The 19,157-nt window shown below is 47.0% G+C and overlaps 1 protein-coding gene across 2 annotated transcripts in view; it reads right to left on the bottom strand.

Annotated features, from left to right (window-relative positions):
* Nucleotides 1–19,157, bottom strand: part of LOC119977114 (cytoplasmic dynein 2 heavy chain 1) — a 734,352-nt gene that overhangs the window by 171,989 nt on the left and 543,206 nt on the right. For both annotated transcript variants that reach the window (XM_038817726.1, XM_038817724.1), the window contains one exon: nucleotides 14,566–14,670. In XM_038817726.1, coding sequence (XP_038673654.1) covers nucleotides 14,566–14,670 — 105 coding nt within the window. The remainder of the gene's footprint in view (nucleotides 1–14,565; nucleotides 14,671–19,157) is intronic.

Genomic DNA, 19,157 nt, shown 5'->3' on the forward strand with positions numbered 1-19,157 from the left:
TAATTTACACATTAAGATTGGGATCTTTATTTTGTAATAGCGTTTATTTTTGCATTGTGGCCAAACATATGTTGCAATAACCAGTGACACAAGGAAGGTAAGACATGGAACTGCTAATGAATGAGGAATTAGGGTTGCAGTTGCCGGTATTGCAACTGATGAATTCCTTCCCGACGGTTCAGCAGTGAGGGGCTGTCTCCGAGCTTCCATTTTCTCTACTTCATTCTCTTGAGCTGAATGGCCACTGTGAATTTTTGTATCCATTCTTTTGGGTGCTCAGGCTTCTCCAGAGTGATCCCGGCAGTGGCAGCATTGTTTCAGCTCTATCACATATCTTCAGACATAATGGGCATGATTCTCTGGAAAGATTTCTGAGTGGCAACCATCGTGAGCCTCACGGCGCTCTGTCCAGTGAGGCCGGCAGTGACATTCAACATTAATTGATCCACTTTGTGAAGCCCCACAGGCTTCTCTCTGCAATGAAGGCTCGCTAGCCGATTCGCTGAGACCGTACTCGCCAACCGCCCCACTGACAAGGTTGAGCAGTACTTAAACAGCACTTTCACAGCCAGCCTCACTCAGCTCTCAGCCATGAGGCTGAGGTGACCCCAAGATTCGAGGATGCAGACCTGGGAATGCTCCTCGATGCGGTGGAGGCTAGTTAGGATGTCATGCTTCCCCGAGGGTCCCGGAGGGTGAGCCAGAGGACAGCCACTGCCACCTGGGACAAGGTTGTGGGGACATGAGCTCGGGGAGTGTGACCAGGATGTCTGACCTCCAGTGTCGCAAGGTCAACAACCTACACTGGAGAGCATGGGTGAGTGCACCCCCCCTAGCCCCCTGAGACCTTTCCGCCACCATGCGAGCATCTACGCCCCCAACCTTCCCTTCACCCCCCTCCCTTCAAACCCCTAACCCTTCCTTCACATCGCCCCTCCCACCACTGTGCACCACACATGTGGCTAACAATGTCCTTTCTGTGTCTCCGCTGGGAGAGGGCCCAGACTGGTGGAGGGGTACCGGACATACGAGTCCTCGCCACTTTCGAGGAAAGGGACCTGGAGGTGACAGGGGTGGTCGAGGTCAGAGCGGTCACCAGTACGGAGGTCGGCAGATGCTGCAGAATTTAGGATCCATTGGGACTAACCTGGAGGAGCCATCACACACAAGTTGTTATTGTCTTACTGACTGATCCATCCGTCCCACTGACAATATGTCCATTCTCCTGCAGATCCTCCAGCCGATGGTGCCAGCCCATTCCGCATGGCCCCCCTCCCAGGTTAACACCTCTGACAAGAGCTCCGAGGATGCCACGAACGACGTGTCACAGCTGTCATCACCACCCTCCAGCACGCAGATACACAGACCTTGGTAGGAAATGTTAGTCTTCAGGCTTCTGGGGCACAATCTGGTGAGCGCCACATAGTTGGTGATGTACATCAGGTGGAGGCAGGAACCCCCAGGCGAAACAGCCGTCAGAGGTCTGCTGAATCCCAGGACCCAGCTGGGTCCCAACCAGATGCTGAGCCTCTGGAACACGGTTACCCGAAGCTGTTGGAGATGTTAGGGAGCAGCCGGGCATTCAAAGGGAGATGTCAGCGACGCTCCAGCAGTCCATAGCCGATTGGAGGAGTCCCAGAGGCTACGGGCGCAGGAAGTGTCGTGGGCAATGCATGGCACCAAGGCCAACACTGCTAGGGAGGCGACCGCAGTGGAGAGGCTGGTGCACAACATCGGCACCATGAGTGAAGGTGTCCAAGGCATGGTGCAGTCGGTGACAGCCATGGTGGAGGGCCTTGGCAGAATGTCCGACTCGCTGGGCATGTTACCCAGCCCCAGGCTGACCCTGATGAGGTGTTGTGGGACGTGACTCGCTCTCAGATGGGAATGGCCATGGTGCTGTGGAGCTTGTCCCAGTCGCAACTGGACATTGTCGGGGCGCTGCAGAGCATGTCCCAATGACTGAAGAGCATTGCCAAGAGCGTCGACGGTGGTGCAGACATCAGAGAGTTGCCAGGACGGGCAGAGCCAGATGATGCAGGGCATCCAGGGCTCGAACCAGCTGCCCCTCCGTCCCGAAGTGAATCCCGGGGCCTTGTGGGCACAGACCAGGAGGAGAGGGAGCTGGGTGCCAACCCGGAACCATCCCATGGAATGGGGATGGTGGCCACCAGCTCCCGAGTGCCACCTCTCTGATGAGGCCAGGTCTTACAGACAGCATATGGGATAGGGCGGTACGGCTGTGCATGTGCCATCACCAAATGCACCGGGGTCCTCTGGCCCCAGAGCCCCCCAGAGGATGCCCTCCAGAAGGATCGAAGGCCATGGGACGTGGTAAGCGGCTGACTGCCTCTACTTCAGATGTGCATCCTAGGGACACACCGAGGCGCAGCAGTAAAGCAAGAAAGACGAAGCACGTTGAGGATCACTGAGGCCACCAGGGGAGGGGGAGGGAAGAGGGTGGGGGTTAGATAAGAGGTGAAGGGGGGTGGTGGGGGACTGGGTCATAACCATCAGGAAAGTGGGGCTTTGGTGGACACCTGTGACACATTAAAAAACCTTTTTTAAAAATAAATTTGGAGTACCCAATTCATTTTTTCCAATTAAGCTGCAATTTAGCGTGGTCAATCCACCTACGCTGCACATCTTTGGGTTGCGCCGGCAAAACCCACGCAAACACGGGGAGAATGTTCAAACTCCACACGGACAGTGACCCAGAGCCAGGATCGAACCTGAGACCACAGCGCCGTGAGGCAGCTGTGCTAACCACTGCACCACCGTGCTGGCCCACATTAAATAACTTGACCACAAGCAGTGTGATGCCGCTGTTCTGCAATGCGGTCTGACCTCCGAACCCTTGGCCCATCTCCATATCTCCTCCTCCCGGTAGTACTCACCCACCTTCTGGCCGTGGACATGTCCCTGGAGCTGTGTCCCATCCCCTGGGTGTTTGGAAGTTGGCTGCTGCATGTGTAGTGTTGCCACCTGCTGTGTTCATGCAACAAGGTGTGATTGCGATGCTAGGCAATGACTCCCTCATTCTACATGGCCCTCCCACTCACGGGAATTCACTTGTGTTGTGCAAAGTGCTCACTTAACCATGATTGCCAATTCCCTATCAGCAATAGCTTTCAGCGGCACGGCCAGAGGTCTGAACAGTCAGTGGGGGATATGTTTGGTCAGTGATGTTGCTTCCTGAATGGGTACACATGATCTAGGGATTGGCATGCAGATGCCAGGCGCAGTTGCGCACCCCCCTCCCCCAGTGCCTCCTCCCCACCCCCCCACCCTCGCCGATGGTAGCCCACTGATACGAAGGCTGTCCACCCCCCCCCCCCCAAGCCGAGGGTCCCCCAACCCATGCAGAGCACTGGGGCAGCACGCCCAGCACCCCTGGGCTCTTTGCCTGTGGACAAAGATGGCTACTCACCTCCTCGGTTCCCCGCAGCAGCTCTTCCACCAGGTTCATATTTTTCAAAAGGAGTACTAATCGGTGCCAGCATGACCACTTGCTGAGGAGGCCGATAAATCACGGGAGGCTGTAGGATATGGGGTCGCTCCCATTAATTGTATGGAAATACGGCTTGTGGTGATAATTGTTTTTTCACCGCGGGATCCCAATTTTGCCTATGGGGGCTGACTGGTTGCATCGCAAACTGTTTGGCACCTGGAACAGTTGTCATTTTCGGCCTCTTCTGCTATTCACCGGCCTGGTTTCGATTGAGTGAGAGCACAACGAGGCCAGAGAATCGTGCCCAATGCCTCTCAATGCATGCATATTGAGTGATCAGCTATGTGGTCAGCAGAATTCCTGCATCACCAAAACTTTTGTCTGCCGTGGAGGCTCAAAAACCACGACTGTCAAAGAATGAAGGTATCATTGCTGCTGCCAGTATGCCGGGCACTGACTTGTATGATATGCTGCATACGGTCAGACATCAAAATGACACTGAGGGAGTGGAATTCATTTTGGTTCCGCTGTCGGACCAAATTGACATGAAACGCCAGCAAAGCAAACTGTGTCCAGTCAACGGCAATGTGCACCATGGAAAAGTGTACAATCCCAGCAAAGCCACGGATCACTTTACTTTTTTTTTTTTTTTTTTTTTTTAAATTTAGAATATCCAATTCATTTTTTCCAATTAAGGGGCAATTTAACGTGGCCAATCCACCTAGCCTGCACATCTTTGGGTTGTGGGGGTGAAACCCACGCAGACACGGGGAGAATGTGCAAACTCCTCACAGACAGTGACCCAGGGCCGGGATTCGAACCCGGGTCCTCAGCGCCGTAGGCAGCAATGCTAACCACTGTGCCACCGTGCCGCCCCCGGATCACTTTACTAACCTTTCTTCAGAGAGAGGGATTTTCCCAAAATGGGACTATGTCCCCACGCCGGTGTAAAAATGCTCGCTCTGCACTCCCCAGTTTCCTGAGAAAAATAAAAGTCGATTCATGTACCTGCAGGGGGCTAGCAGGAACCCGGGAAGTTTCAAGCAGCTTTGGCTGCAGATACGGGACCCCGTACATCCGGTGCCGCGCATATGCACGGCGGCGACCTCTAGCCGCCCCGACGAGCGCCATGGCAGACTCGGACCGTGGAGGCAGCTCTGTAATGTAGGCCCCCCCCATCCGTCGCCGCGCGCCCTTGCATCAAACAGGCCCAATCTGTGCCCCGGCCGCCTATTAGGCACCCCCCCCACACCTCGTGCCTGATCCCCCCGCTCCCCAACAGGGCGGCCACAGACTGAGACCGCAGCCACCACACGAGAGTCCCGACCAGCCAGGCCATGTTAGTTCCAGTTCGTCGGGAACTCGGCCGGTCGGGAGTGGAGGATCACTGGGAGAGCCTCTGGCAATAGGCCCCTAGCCGCGCGGTGTAATTCACGGACGCGCAGATATTGGGGCCCTGAGAATCGCCGGAGCGGTGCCGGGCCCGATTCCGTCAGGAAAGTCGATTCTCCGCCCCCACGCCAAACCGCAGAGCTGCAGAGAACCCAGCCCAGGGTGGGATTCTCCCAGCCCCGCGCCGGATCGGAGAATCCCCGCAACCATGCCATGCCGCCCTGACGCCGGCATGCGATTCTCCGCAGAGCGTAGAATCGCCGCCAGCGCATATGGCGCGGCACCGGTCGCAGGCCGCTTTACGTGGCTGGGCCGTCAATTCTTCAGCCCGGATGGACCGAGTGTGTCCGCTCTAAAAAGGCACAGTCCCGCCGGCGCCGTCCACACCTGGTCGCAGCCGGTGGGGGGGGGGGGGGGCTCCGATAGGGACTGTTCCGCGATTGGGGCCCACCGATCAGTGGGCCAGCCTCTTGCTCCCCGGGCTTATTTTCTTACGCGCCGGCCCCTGAACACCCGCGCCATGTTGCGTCGGGGCTGGTGCGTTGAGGGAAAACACCGCGCATGCGCGCACTGCGCATGTCCTCGTTGATGCCGGCGCCACTGCGCACGCACGGATCCTGTGGCGCACAGTTCGCACCGGGATGGGAGGCTGGAGCGGCCCCTGTAGGGGCCAGAATAAGTACTCCCAGCGGCCCGTTCGCAGCTTGACAGCGTGGACACTCTGCTGTCGAATGGGAGAATCCCGCCCAAGATGTTGCAAAAATCTGCAACTCCAGCCTGGAAGGAGTCAGATGCACAAAATTTGGTTGCCAAGGTCACCTTCACAGCCTTCGACAACAGCAACCTTACCCTGCTCTAAGGTTGCAGTTGTAGCTGCAGCAGGTGGCAGATTTCAGTGAAGCGCAGACATCGAAAAGTTAATTAAAGAAAATATTTCAAGAAAATTAAAGAAAATACTTCCAGCAAATTTACTATTATTTAGTTATGACCCAAGCAAGAAATATAATTGATTAAGTAAATACTTCCACAACCCTTATCTAAACACCTTAAGTTGTACAGTGACAGAAAGATGCATGTTATTCAAAGATTACACTGAATTCCTTGCAGTTAATTTCCAAATTGAGACAATCAAGAAAAAGCAGAGTTGCCGCTAATGTAAAGAAATTGAACACTTGTGTTCTTTTCATTCCCAGACCTTCACACATGAAAGCAAAACAAATTTTATGAGTCATACAGTAATCAATATTTTCATGCTAATTCTCTCCAGCTGCATGACAAATTGGAAGGTTTAAAAAAGTCACAATTTTATTAATAAACTCAATTATCTAACCTTACAGCCTGCAATTTATTTTCAGACTATTACTTCCAAAAATAACAAGACCAGGCATTTACATTTGGCAAATGTCTCACAGAGCATGAGTTATTTTGTCTTAGATTCAGTAGCTTTCGCTCTGCTGCAGAGTTCTTAATTTCAGCCACGTACTCCGAGAGGTACAATCTATACAGTTAATGTATTCAGGTTCTGTGGCTAGTTGAAATACAGCAGGCAGGCAACCCAGGGGATTTATTTATTGGAGAAGCCAAGATTACTGAAGGCTCCGCTCAACAGCACTGCTACATATACCTGAATCAACTCCATTCCAGGTCAATGGTCAGACAAGTACAATTTATTTATCAACCTAAGTTATGGACATTACTGAAAAACAGATTTTTAAGGGACTTATAGATAACATAGGTTTATGACTTGTCGAATAGATTGCATTAATGCACAGCTGTATAAACTTCAATGCCACCATTCAACATATCTTCTGCTTAACCTTCAGCCATGTCATATTAAGCATCAAAAGAATATCTCATCTTCAAATTCTTATTTTTTACTGGGGATATTTGGACACCTATCAGTTTAGATAAATGTGTCAAGCATTTTCACCTTTTTAGTTTAAGCCAGCACAATTCTTCATAAATAAGTTAAAAGAAATGTGATTTTAGAGAAAATTGGGGTTTCCTCTAGATATATTTTACAATCAGTTACGAAGAAGTATCAGAAAAGCCTGGGAGCAGATAGTAACTCAGGATTTAATGGGGCAACTGGGGATATAATGCATTGGTGCGCTGGCTGGATAGGGGGTTGGGGATGACATAACTGTGCTGAATATACCATCTCTTCTGTCTCTCCATTTATTGGTTCATTATAATCTTGTGACTATCAATATGTTATCACCACCAATATGTTATCAAACAGGCAGTTACCAATTCTTGCACTATTCCTGCTGCTTATTATAATAGGCATCAACTACTGGACTCGGGTAGGTCTGGACTGAGACTATGCAGTTCATATACTCACTGGTTCTTGGGCTGTGTTTATTTGCAAATAGTATTTTCATTGTCAGCCTCAGCTCAGTTGATAGCACTCACACCTCTGAGGCACAAGGTTCCTGTTCAAGTCCTTCCCCAGGGCTTCAGCACAAAAATTAGGTTGACACTCAGTACCAAGGGAGTGCAGCACTGTCGAAGATGCCAACTTTCAGATGAAATGTTTAATCGAGATCACATCTGCCTGTTTGGGTGGATGTATAAGATCCCATGGCAGGATTTTGAAGAAGATCAGGTGATAGAGATAGATAGAGAAATACAGCACAGAACAGGCCCTTCGGCCCACGATGTTGCGCCGAACTTTTGTCCTAGGTTAATCATAGAATTTGGGACACTAAGGGCAATTTTTCATGGCCAATCCACCCAACCTGCACATCTTTGGACTGTGGGAGGAAACTGGAGTACCCGGAGGAAACCCACGCACACACGTGGAGGATGTGCAGACTCCACACAGTGACCCAAGTCGAAATTGAATTTGGGACCCTGGAGCTGTGAAGCAATTGTGCTATCCACAATGCTACCGTGCTGCCCTTAAGAAGTTAACCTACACTCCATTATTCTACCCTAATCCATGTACCTATCTAATAGTTGCTTGAAGGTCCCTAACGTTTCCGACTCAACTACTTCCACAGGCAGTGCATTCCATGCCCCCACTATTCTCTGGGTAGGTGAGTTATCCCTGGTGTCCTAGCCAATATTTATCTTCCATTTAACATCATTAAAGAAAACTCACCTGGTTTTTAACACATTGCAGTTTGTGGGAATTTGCTATGTGCACATTGGTTTCCTACATTACAAAAGTAACTCACTGGCTGTGAAGTACTTTGAGATATCAGTGGGTTGTGAAAAGTGCAAAACAAGTGCAAATGTTTCTATTTTTCTTTATAGGACTGTAAGAGCAGCCAATCTTGCACACAAAAATACATTACTAATTATTTAGCTGATGGACTGTAAGTATGGAACAATTTATTATTTGAAGGCATTTACCAATTTAAAATAACTTTATCTAAATGATGGTATGCATCTATGGAATCATTCATTTACAAGACTGTAAAATAGGTACAAATGAAAGAAGCCATTCAGCTATTCATACACAAAATCTTCATCTCCACTATGTTACCTAAGGAACATTCCAAATGTTGATCACTCTTTGCTCATTGAAGATCCATTTGCATCCACTTAGAGGACTGGCCATCATATTCTCTGGGCCAGCATGATTTTCCGGTCTGGTTCTGGTAAACGTGGCCTTGACGTGGTGGACCTTGCGGTGGGCCAAGGAGTTGCCTCCAAAATACATTTGAGGGCCACCCTCCCCACAATGCAACGCAAGATCCGCCCACTCCAACCCCACCAGACCCCTAACATCCCCCCCACCGAGGCCCCCATAATAAAGAGACTCCCACAGGGAAACCCTAATTAAAGAGACCTCCCAAAGAGACCCCCCTAAATAAGGAGAATCCCCAGAAGAGAGAAACCAGTCAGGAAAAGAAAACCATTTTGCTGGATTTTAAACCCCTCAGATATTTGATCTGCAAGACATTCGTTCATTTCCCTTTGATACTGATTTTGCTAGGTTGTGATTGACAGCTTCCACACACCCCACCTATCAGCATCGTTCCATTCATATTCCTTCATGGTTGCGTAACTCTGAAATGCTCTAACCTCAATGTTTCTAAACGTCAAGCTGTGATTGACAGCTCCTGAACCACTTCAAACTGAAGTAAGTGCTGTCAGTTTCTAGCTGACCACTTCAAAATCACTGAACCGTGAAGTGAGATGATTAGAAAGCATGTAATTCTGTTTGATATGGTCCGGGAGCTGTCAGTCAAAGCTTGATGTTTATAAACATTGGTTAGTTTCACAGCTGACTACTTCAGAATTACTCAACCATGAAATGAATGAATGGCTTGCAGATCAAAGATCCGAGGGGGTTTAAACATAGCTAACTGGTTTACTCTTTCCAGGAATTAACAAGTGCTCCTTCCTCTGCCTGAGTGAGAAGGTATTTTGCCCAGGTGAGTGTTAAAGCAGTGATCTTTTTCGCTGCCTCTGTCTGGATTGTTCTCTATCTTTCAGACAGGGGTCTCTTTTCTGGGGGGGCTTCCTGCCAGGGGTCTCTTTTTTGGAGGGGCTTCCTGCCAGGGGTCTCTTTTCTGGGGGGCTTCCTGTCAGGGGTCTCTTTTCTGGAGAGTCTGGAGGGAAGGCTCCTTATTTAGGGAGCCTCTGTTGGGGAGGGGGGGGGGGGGGTGGTCTCTTAGTTTTGGGGGATCTCTGTGGGGTGTCTTTTTTCAGGAGTTCTTTGTGGAGGTCTCTTTATTTATGGGTCTCTGTTGGGGATGGGGGGACGGGGGAGGGGGGGGGTGAGGGTGCGGGCAGGTTGGGTTACCAGTCATGGGGAGGGGGGAGGAACCAGTAAAACCAGGGTGGAGGTTTGAATTGCACTGCGATGGGGTGGGGGTTTGGGGGGGTGCTGAATTGCAATGTGGGTGGTGGGAGGTGACCAGCCATGAGACCTCACTATTGGGCTGCCTGCTGAAAGTGGGACCCAATAGCGGGGTTCCCTCAAGTATCCCTCGCAATTCTCACCATGCATAATTTTACATGGCTAAGGATTGGGAATCACTTCCTGATTTACGCTCCCAGCATGAGCGGAAATCAGGTGCAATACAGCTCTGGTAGGAGTCTGCCAAATTGAGAATTTAGCCCATTAAATGCAACCAAGGTTTGTGTAATCTGTCCTCGGAAATTAGACCCTTGCATCCAGGTATCAAGCTGGTAAATCCACGTTGTACCCCTTCCAAGACAAATATATCCTTCTGAAGTTGCGATGTTCGGAACCACTCTCCTTACTACAGGGGTGATCTAAACAGGGCTTTGCATAGCTCTCCAGGTATAAGCTTTAGTGTTGTGTTTGCATTTTTGATTATTTTCTGTATCTGTTCATGATATTTTAACGATTAATGTATATTGACCCATAAGCCTCTTTGGACCGCCACTGTTTCGAGCTATTCGTTATTTAGTATATACCTTAAATCTTTTTAGGTCAAAAGTGGGTGACCTCATATTTGCCTACTTTGAAATCCGTTTGTCACAGTTTTGTCTATGCGATTAATCTACAAATATTTCTTCTATAAATGTGCTTTCATCTGTGTTGCTTACAATGATGTCCATATTCTGCTTTCATTTACACTGCTTAGAATGCCACCTATTTTACGTCACTGGCAAATTTCGATATGTGGCTTCCTGGCTCATCATCTAAGTCAGCAATAAATGCAATGAATTGTTGTGGCCCCAACACAAATGCTTGCAGGACATCCCATAGTCATATCATGCCAAAGAGACAAAAGTGTTTTCTGCCACTCTGCCAATTTCCTAATCAGATCAATAATTTGCTTTCAATTCCATGAACGTCAACTTTAGTTAACAGCCTGTTATGGGGGACTTTATCAAATGCCTTCTGTAAGTGCGTATAATGAACATTGTTGTCAAAATGTTTTATTTCATAATTCTTGGGTGGAAGTTTCTGCGTCCCCATCGTGGCATGTTTCGTAGTGGCAGAGGCAGCCTGCCATTGACCGGCGGTGAGATCTTCTGGTAACACCACTGTCAACGCGTTTTTCTGTTCTATGCACCCCCTGCCACTGGGAAAGCCGCAGCAGGGGACTGAAGATCCCACAGCTGAGAACGGCCAGAAAATTCCGGCCAATGTGTTTTAGAGTTTAACTTTTTAGTTTTAGGAATTGGATGTAAATTCAAATAAATAGAAATATGTGATTGAGAAACTGGTATGAAATCCAAAACTAAGGGTAATTCAAGAGACCTGGGGCAATTACAATTCAATGGGGAAGTTTAGTTTTGCTGGGATGGTGGTAAAAGGTTTTCAGACCTAGAACTATTATGATTACTTTGGGTCTATCTGGAAGGGCCAGTTTGTCTCAAGGCATTTTGGCAAATGCCTTGAACTTGAAGTGTAGATCAGGGATGTTTCAATTAGTCATATAGGTGCCCCAAATCAAAAAAGCTCAACATTCCATGTAAACACATGGGGTGCGATTCTCTAGTCCCCATTGAGTGAGAAGGGCTTCTGTGGAGAGTCTACTCACTCGTGCTGTCCGGTGTAGGTCATTGACCTTCATCCTGCACTGCTAGCCCGTCCTCTTAGTCATACTATTCGAGCTTACGGCCACTGCCACCTCATCCCAGGCAGCACTGGCTGCCCTGTGGCTCACCCTTGGGAGCCTCGGGGGAACAGGACATCCTTTCTGGCCTCTGCTGCGTGCAGGAACCTACCCAGGTCAGTCTCCCCGAATTTTGGGGCCAGTTTCCTGGGCGCCATTGTTGCGAGCTGGCTGGTGTTGGTTGAGCAAGTGCAGTTTAAGTGCTGCTCGACCTTTTTAGCGAGCGCGGTGCTGGAGAATCAACTGGCGTGTCTTCATTTGGGGCAAGAAGCCTGTGAGGCCTCGTTAAGTGGACCAATTAACATTGAATTGCATTGCTGGCCTCGCTGGGCCGAGCACCGGGAAGCTCGTGGCAATTCCCGCTCGCTACCACACCAAGAGATTTGTCCGGAGAATTGCTCAGTGTGTTTCTTCCTGGAACCTGCCAGTCTAGTGAAAGGGTTATTCATGTAGATCCCTGAATCAAAGGGTTAGTTTGAGGATAAAAGCTAATTAATTTATAGTTCTATTGGGAACAGAGCATGCCACAGTGCTATAGAGTACACTGAACAACTTAAAGCATCAAGTGGCTTCGCAAGACACAGCAATGGCACTACCTGCTGAAAATATTCTGTTGTTAAATATTATGCCTCAGTGGATGTATGATGAACAATGACACATTCCTTAGCCCATTCACCTGGCCTCTTGCCACCAAGGAAGCAACAACACAGTTGACCTTTCACCAGTTCCCTCTCCTCACACTGGCATGGAATTAAAGCCAGACACTTGGGAATTATTTTTTGCCAATTCTGCGGCAGTTGCTGCCACTTTGATGTATTTTCAAATGGGATCCTTTCACTCCTCCAAAAGGATACCCGAACCTATCAAAGCAACTCTGTAAACTTCAGAGCTGCTCCTACCGAATTGAATCTGCAGAAGTCATGCTTCCCATTCGTAACTGCTGAAAATCAGTCATGACTGCAGGCAGCTGCAGTTTTGTATAAGCAGCAGCCTCCGTGAAAACACCCATATCCAAATTCTGACCAGCCCGCATTCCCACCCCTGCGAAAATGCTGTGATTTGGACTTGGTGATGGGATTTCCACATTGGATCCTCTGGCTAGATTTTCACTGTGATGAAGAAGCTTTCTGTTAAAAACTTCAAGCCTATGTTGAACTCAATTATATTATAGTTGTTATTAGATAAATGCGCCATTAGACTGTTAATTAAATTTAGCATTAACAAATCTAGTATGGCTTGCACTTTATTAATATGAGAGCATATTGTTGCAGTAAACTATCCTGAAATTACCAAAAACTTTCAAGACCCAAGTAATTCACTATTTTTCTGACAGGTACTTATCTGCTTATCATAATCCATATGTATGAAAGCTAAAATCACCAATTAAAATTATAATGCCTTTGTTACATGCCTGTCTGATCTTTGCTTTTATTAATTCTGCCATTTCACAGTTGCTACTGGGGCCTACACCTAACTCCCATTTCAATCTTAAATCCTTTTATGTTTCTTAATTCTACACCTAAAGTCTCTGTTAACTTGTTACCTTTATGTACATCTTCCTTTTATCATTGGGGTGATATCATCCTCAATTACTAAGGTTACTCCTCCCTCTCCCAGTACTTCCTGTAGACCTGAGAACCTGATATATCTGTTGCCCAGTCCTGACTGTCTTTCAGTCATGTCTCAGTAATGGTTGTCATGGCATATCCTCCAATTTGAATTGGCAGCTACAATTCAATCGACATGTTCCATAACCTCTATGACTAGAATTTTACATGTAAAATTCAGGTATGCACCCAATCCAGAAGCACATAAAATCGCGCAAAGATGTTGGCACGCATCCTGACAACTTTGCGTTCTCGAGTGATATTTTGGTGGATGGGCACATGTGCGAGTTGGAAGCATGCCCGCTGCCAATTAAGAAGCAAATTTAAATTAGTTAAACATAAATTGATTGAGTTTTTCCCATCTGCCTTTACAATTGGTGGGCAAGCCGATTGGCCAGGTGGCCTTTACATTAAAACTGCAACCTCGATCCAGGGTGGGATGAAAGTCAGGGCTCAAATAAAATTAACAAATATGTACAGAGGTCTGTGTATGATTGTACTGTTTAGACACTTGTGGCATAGTTTGTTTTGTTGATATTTATTGGCCCAGCAGCGTAATATCACGTTAACAACCCAATCTCAAGCATGAGCGGGTTTCACATTTGCTCCCACCGTGTTGACCTTGGGCACACTGCAAATGCAAAATTCATGCCTATATGGTTGTATAAAGAATAATTATATGGGTCACTTACCCTAAACTATCCTTCTGCTGTACTGTTTTATTCACTTATTTCTTTATTCTCTCTCCTTGCTTAATGGCTTCACGTTTTTTAGTTTCCCTTTAACTGTGCTGCCTAAAGCCTAATTTTTGACTGTTACAATACTTTCTTTCTATTTGCTTGCTCTCAAACTATTATTTAAACTACTTTCCACTTGATAACATCCACTCCATCACCAACACCCACCCTCCATCACTTCCACTGCGGCCAATGCCGCCTTTTCACCATTTACTGATTTAGGACCCCAGTCCTGAATTTCTATTTGTGCCACCGTTAGAAAATAAAGGTAGTTTTAAGGGATTTATATTTGTAGTGATAAACATTAGAAATAAGGTACAGTTTTAAGTGGTTAATTTAATGTTTCTGTGCCTGGAAGTGTAAAACATATAGTTAGCTTCACACTGGGCAAAGGTGTATATTGTGTGGAAAGTTGGTTTGAATTCCAACTGTGATTCTATTGTGCTTAGAGAGAGTTACGGTGTGAAGAATAAATAGGTATTCCGTGGTGGGGTGGGCATGATGGTGCGAGTCCCACAATCATATCTAGGTGCCTTACTGAAAAGGTATGCACCATCACTGACCTACCAGTGAAGAAAGGCTTGAGAAAACAGCACTGGGGAGGCAGAGGGGTGCAGACATTTCAGCTCTGGGAACACTTATTCGTAACTTTCAAATATGACTCTAAACATTACACAGTGATTGATTCCTGAAAGTATAGTTTTGTGTTTGTCTCTCTGGGGTGCCTATTTTCTGGGAATTAAGCATTTCTTGATGCAGAGCATAGAGCAGAGATGATGCTCACAACTGTCATTCCTTAAAATGATATCAAAATCTGAGCTATTTACCTGGTTGCTGAAAATGCGTTGTGATGATCGTTCTATGTTGGCAGGTAAACCAAAATATGCAGGTTTGTCATCTTCTGGTAAATGGGTAATAATGGCACGGTAATCCTGTAACAGATAAAAATGGAGAATCAATATGCCTTATCCGAGAATAGATCTTACTACTTTAAGCGTAACTGCATTTAATGAACTCCATAAGAACATATGAAATAGGAACAGGAGTGGGCCATTCGGCCTTTGAGCTTGTTCTGCCATTCAGTACAATCAAGTCTGATTTTCTCCATCAACTTCACTTTCTCGCACTATAATGTATCCCTTAATCCCGAGTAACAAAAAAAGCTATTGAGTTATGCCTTGAATTTCACAGGTTTTTTTCACTCATGTTCTTTTGTCTATCTCTTTATCTTCCAAACAACCTAAAGTTCACCTCCAATTCGGTGAACTTTCTGATAATCTTTTTATTTATTTTCTGCAAATCCATTCAGACAACATGCATAAACATTCCCCTGATAACCATTCTAGTGACCGTCTCCACAATTAGTCAGGCATAACTTACCCTTCACTTATCTATGCCATCACTCCTGGATCAGCTTATTGAAAGATCTGTCTCTGCTGAAGTATTCCAGTAACTTGCACACATCTGAGTTAAACTATCGAGTGCAATTAACTGGTTTGACCCACCCCTCAGTTTTTTAATTAATGGAGTGATGCAAGTTTTTCTTCCAATTGTAAGTGTAATTCATAAACCCAGGGAGTTGAAAAATTAGGTCTAACATATCTGAAATTTCATTTTCTTCATTCATGGAATGCAAGTGTTGTTGGTGGGGAACCACCTTCATGAACCACCACAGTCCACATGTGAAGATAAACCCACATTGCTGTTAGTGAGGGAGAATCAAGAAGTCACCATTGACGAGAAACCTAACTAGACCAGCTGCATAAATACTTGCACCACGAGCAGAGAAGAAACTGCAGCAAGTGACTCACCTCCAGATAAAGCCTTATCCCCATTCAGAAATCTAATTGACTTAGTGCTGATAAAGGAACAATAGTGTAGTTCCAAGTCAGGATGGTGTATGGTTTGGAGGAGGACTTGCAGCTGGTGATGCTCCCACACACCTACAGTTCTTGTTATCCCAGGTGGTAGAAGTTACTGGTTTGCAAGTTGCTGTTGCAAAGCCTTAGAACATAGAACATAGAACACTACAGCGCAGTACGGGCCCTTCGGCCCTCGATGTTGCGCCGACCTGTGAAACCATCTGAAGCCTATCTGACCTACACTATTCCATTTTCATCCATATGTCTATCCAGTGACCACTTAAATACCCTTAAAGTTGGCGAGTCTACTACTATTGCAGGCAGGGCGTTCCACACCCCTACTACTCTCTGAGTAAAGAAACTGCCTCTGACATCTGTCCTATATCTCTCACCCCTCAATTTAAAGCTATGTCCCCTCGTGTTGGTCATCACCATCCGAGGAAAAAGACTCTCACTGTCCACCCTATCTAACCCTCTGACTATCTTATATGTCTCTATTAAGTCACCTCTCAGCCTTCTCCTCTCTAACGAAAACAACCTCAATTCCCTGAGCCTTTCCTCGTAAGATCTTCCCTCCATACCAGGCAACATCCTAGTAAATCTCCTCTGAACCCTTTCCAAAGCTTCCACATCCTTCCTATAATGTGGTGACCAGAACTGCACGCAGTACTCCAGGTGTGGCCGCACCAGAGTTATGTACAGCTGCAGCATGACCTTGTGGTTCCGAAACTCAATCCCCCTGCTTATAAAGGCTAGCACACCATATGCCTTCTTAACAGCCCTATTAACCTGGGTGGCAACTTTCAGGGATTTATGTACCTGGATGCCGAGATCTCTCTGTTCATCTACACTACCAAGAATCTTGCCATTAGCCCAGTACTCTGCATTCCTGTTACTCCTTCCAAAGTGAACCACCTCACACTTTTCCGCATTAAACTCCATCTGCCACCTCTCAGCCCAGCTCTGCAGCTTATCTATGTCCCTCTGTATCCTATAACATCCTTCAGCACTATCCACAACTCCACCGACCTTCGTGTCATCTGCAAATTTACTAACCCATCCTTCTACACCCTCTTCCAGGTCATTTATAAAAATTACAAACAGCAGTGGCCCCAAAACAGATCCTTGTGGTACACCACTAGTAACTGAACTCCAGGATGAACATTTGCCATCAACCACCACCCTCTGTCTTCTTTCAGCTAGCCAATTACTGATCCAAACCGCTAAATCACCTTCAATTCCATACTTCCTTATTTTCTGCAATAGCCTACCGTGGGGAACCTTATCAAACGCCTTACTGAAATCCATATACACCACATCAACAGCTTTACCCTGATCCACCTGTTTGGTCACCTTCTCAAAAAACTCAATAAGGTTTGTGAGACATGACCTACCCTTCACAAAACCGTGTTGAGTATCGCTAATCAACTTGTTCTTTTCAAGATGATTATAAACCCTATCTCTTATAACCTTTTCCAACATTTTACCCACAACCGAAGTAAGGCTCACAGGTCTATAATTACCAGGGTTGTCTCTACTCCCCTTCTTGAACAAGGGGACAACATTTGCTATCCTCCAGTCTTCCGGCACTATTCCTGTCGACAAAGACGACATAAAGATCAAGGACAAAGGCTCAGCAATCTCCTCCCTGGCTTCCCAGAGAATCCTAGGATAAATCCCATCTGGCCCAGGGGACTTGTCTATTTTGACATTTTCTAAAATTGCTAACACCTCCTCCTTTTGAACCTCAATTCCATCTAGCCTGGTCGACTGAACCTGAGTGTTCTCCTCGACAACATTGTCTTTCTCCAGTGTAAACACTGACGAAAAATATCCATTTAATGCTTCCCCTATCTCCTCTGATTCCACACACAACTTTCCACTACTATCCTTGATTGGCCCTAATCTTACTCGAGTCATTCTTTTGTTCCTGATATACCTATAGAAAGCCTTAGGGTTTTCCTTGATCCTATCCGCCAACGACTTTTCGTGTCCTCTCCTCGCTCTTCTTAACTCTCCCTTTAGGTCCTTCCTGGCTAACTTGTAACTCTCAAGTGCCCTAACTGAGCCTTCATGTCTCATCCTAACATAAGCCTTCTTCTTCCTCTTGACAAGTGCTTCAACTTCCTTAGTAAACCACGGCTCCCTTGCTCGACAACTTCCTCCCTGCCTGACAGGTACATACTTATCAAGGACACGCAGTAGCTGTTCCTTGAAAAAGCTCCACATTTCGATTGTACCCATCCCCTGCAGTTTCCTTCCCCATCCTATACCTCCTAAATCTTGCCGAATAGCATCATAATTGCCTTTCCCCCAGCTATAATTCTTGCCTTGCGGTATATACCTATCCCTGCCCATTGCTAAAGTAAACATAACCGAGTTGTGATCACTATCACCAAAGTGCTCACCTACATCTAAATCTAACACCTGGCCGGGTTCATTACCCAGTACCAAATCCAATGTGGCCTCGCCCCTTGTTGGCCTGTCTACATACTGTGTCAGAAAACCCTCCTGCACACACTGCACAAAAACTGACCCATCTATAGTACTCGAACTATAGTATTTCCAGTCAATATTTGGAAAGTTAAAGTCCCCCATAACAACTACCCTGTTACTCTCGCTCCTGTCAAGAATCATCTTTGCAATCCTTTCCTCTACATCTCTGGGACTATTCGGAGGTCTATAGACAACTCCCAACAGGGTGACCTCTCCTCTACTGTTCCTAACATCGGCCCATACTGCCTCAGTAGACGAGTCCTCAAGCGTCCTTTCTACCGCCGTAATACTTTCCTTGATTAACAATGCCACACCCCCCCCTCTTTTACTATCTTCTCTGTTCTTACAGAAACATCTAAATCCTGGAACCTGCAACAACCATTCCTGTCCCTGCTCTACCCATGTCTCCGAAATCGCCACAACATCGAGATCCCAGGTACCAACCCATGCTGCAAGCTCACCCACCTTATTCCGGATGCTCCTGGCGTTGAAGTAGACACACTTCAAACCAGCGTCCTGCTTGCCGGTGCCCTCTTTCGAACTTTTAACCCTATCCCTGACCTCACTACTCTCAACATCCTGTACACTGGGTCTACAATTTAGGTTCCCATCCCCCTGCTGAATTAGTTTAAACCCCCCCGAAGAGCACTAGCAAATCTCCCTCCCAGGATATTGGTACCCCTCTGGTTCAGGTGAAGACCATCCTGTTTGTAGAGGTCCCACCTACCCCAGAATGAGCCCCAATTATCCAGGAAACCAAAACCCTCCCTCCTGCACCATCCCTGTAGCCACGTGTTCAACTCCTCTCTCTCCTTCTTTCTTACTTCGCTAGCACGTGGCACGGGTAACAACCCAGAGATAACAACTCTGTTTGTTCTAGCTCTCAGCTTCCACCCTAGCTCCCTGAATTTCTGTCTCAAATCCCCATCTCTCTTCCTACCTATGTCGTTGGTACCTATGTGGACCACGACTTGGGGCTGCTCCCCCTCCCCCTTAAGGATCCCAAAAACACGATCAGAGACATCACGAACCCTGGCACCTGGGAGGCAACACACCAACCG

Source organism: Scyliorhinus canicula, chromosome 14 (genome assembly GCF_902713615.1).
Source record: "Scyliorhinus canicula chromosome 14, sScyCan1.1, whole genome shotgun sequence".
Lineage (NCBI taxonomy): Eukaryota > Metazoa > Chordata > Chondrichthyes > Carcharhiniformes > Scyliorhinidae > Scyliorhinus > Scyliorhinus canicula.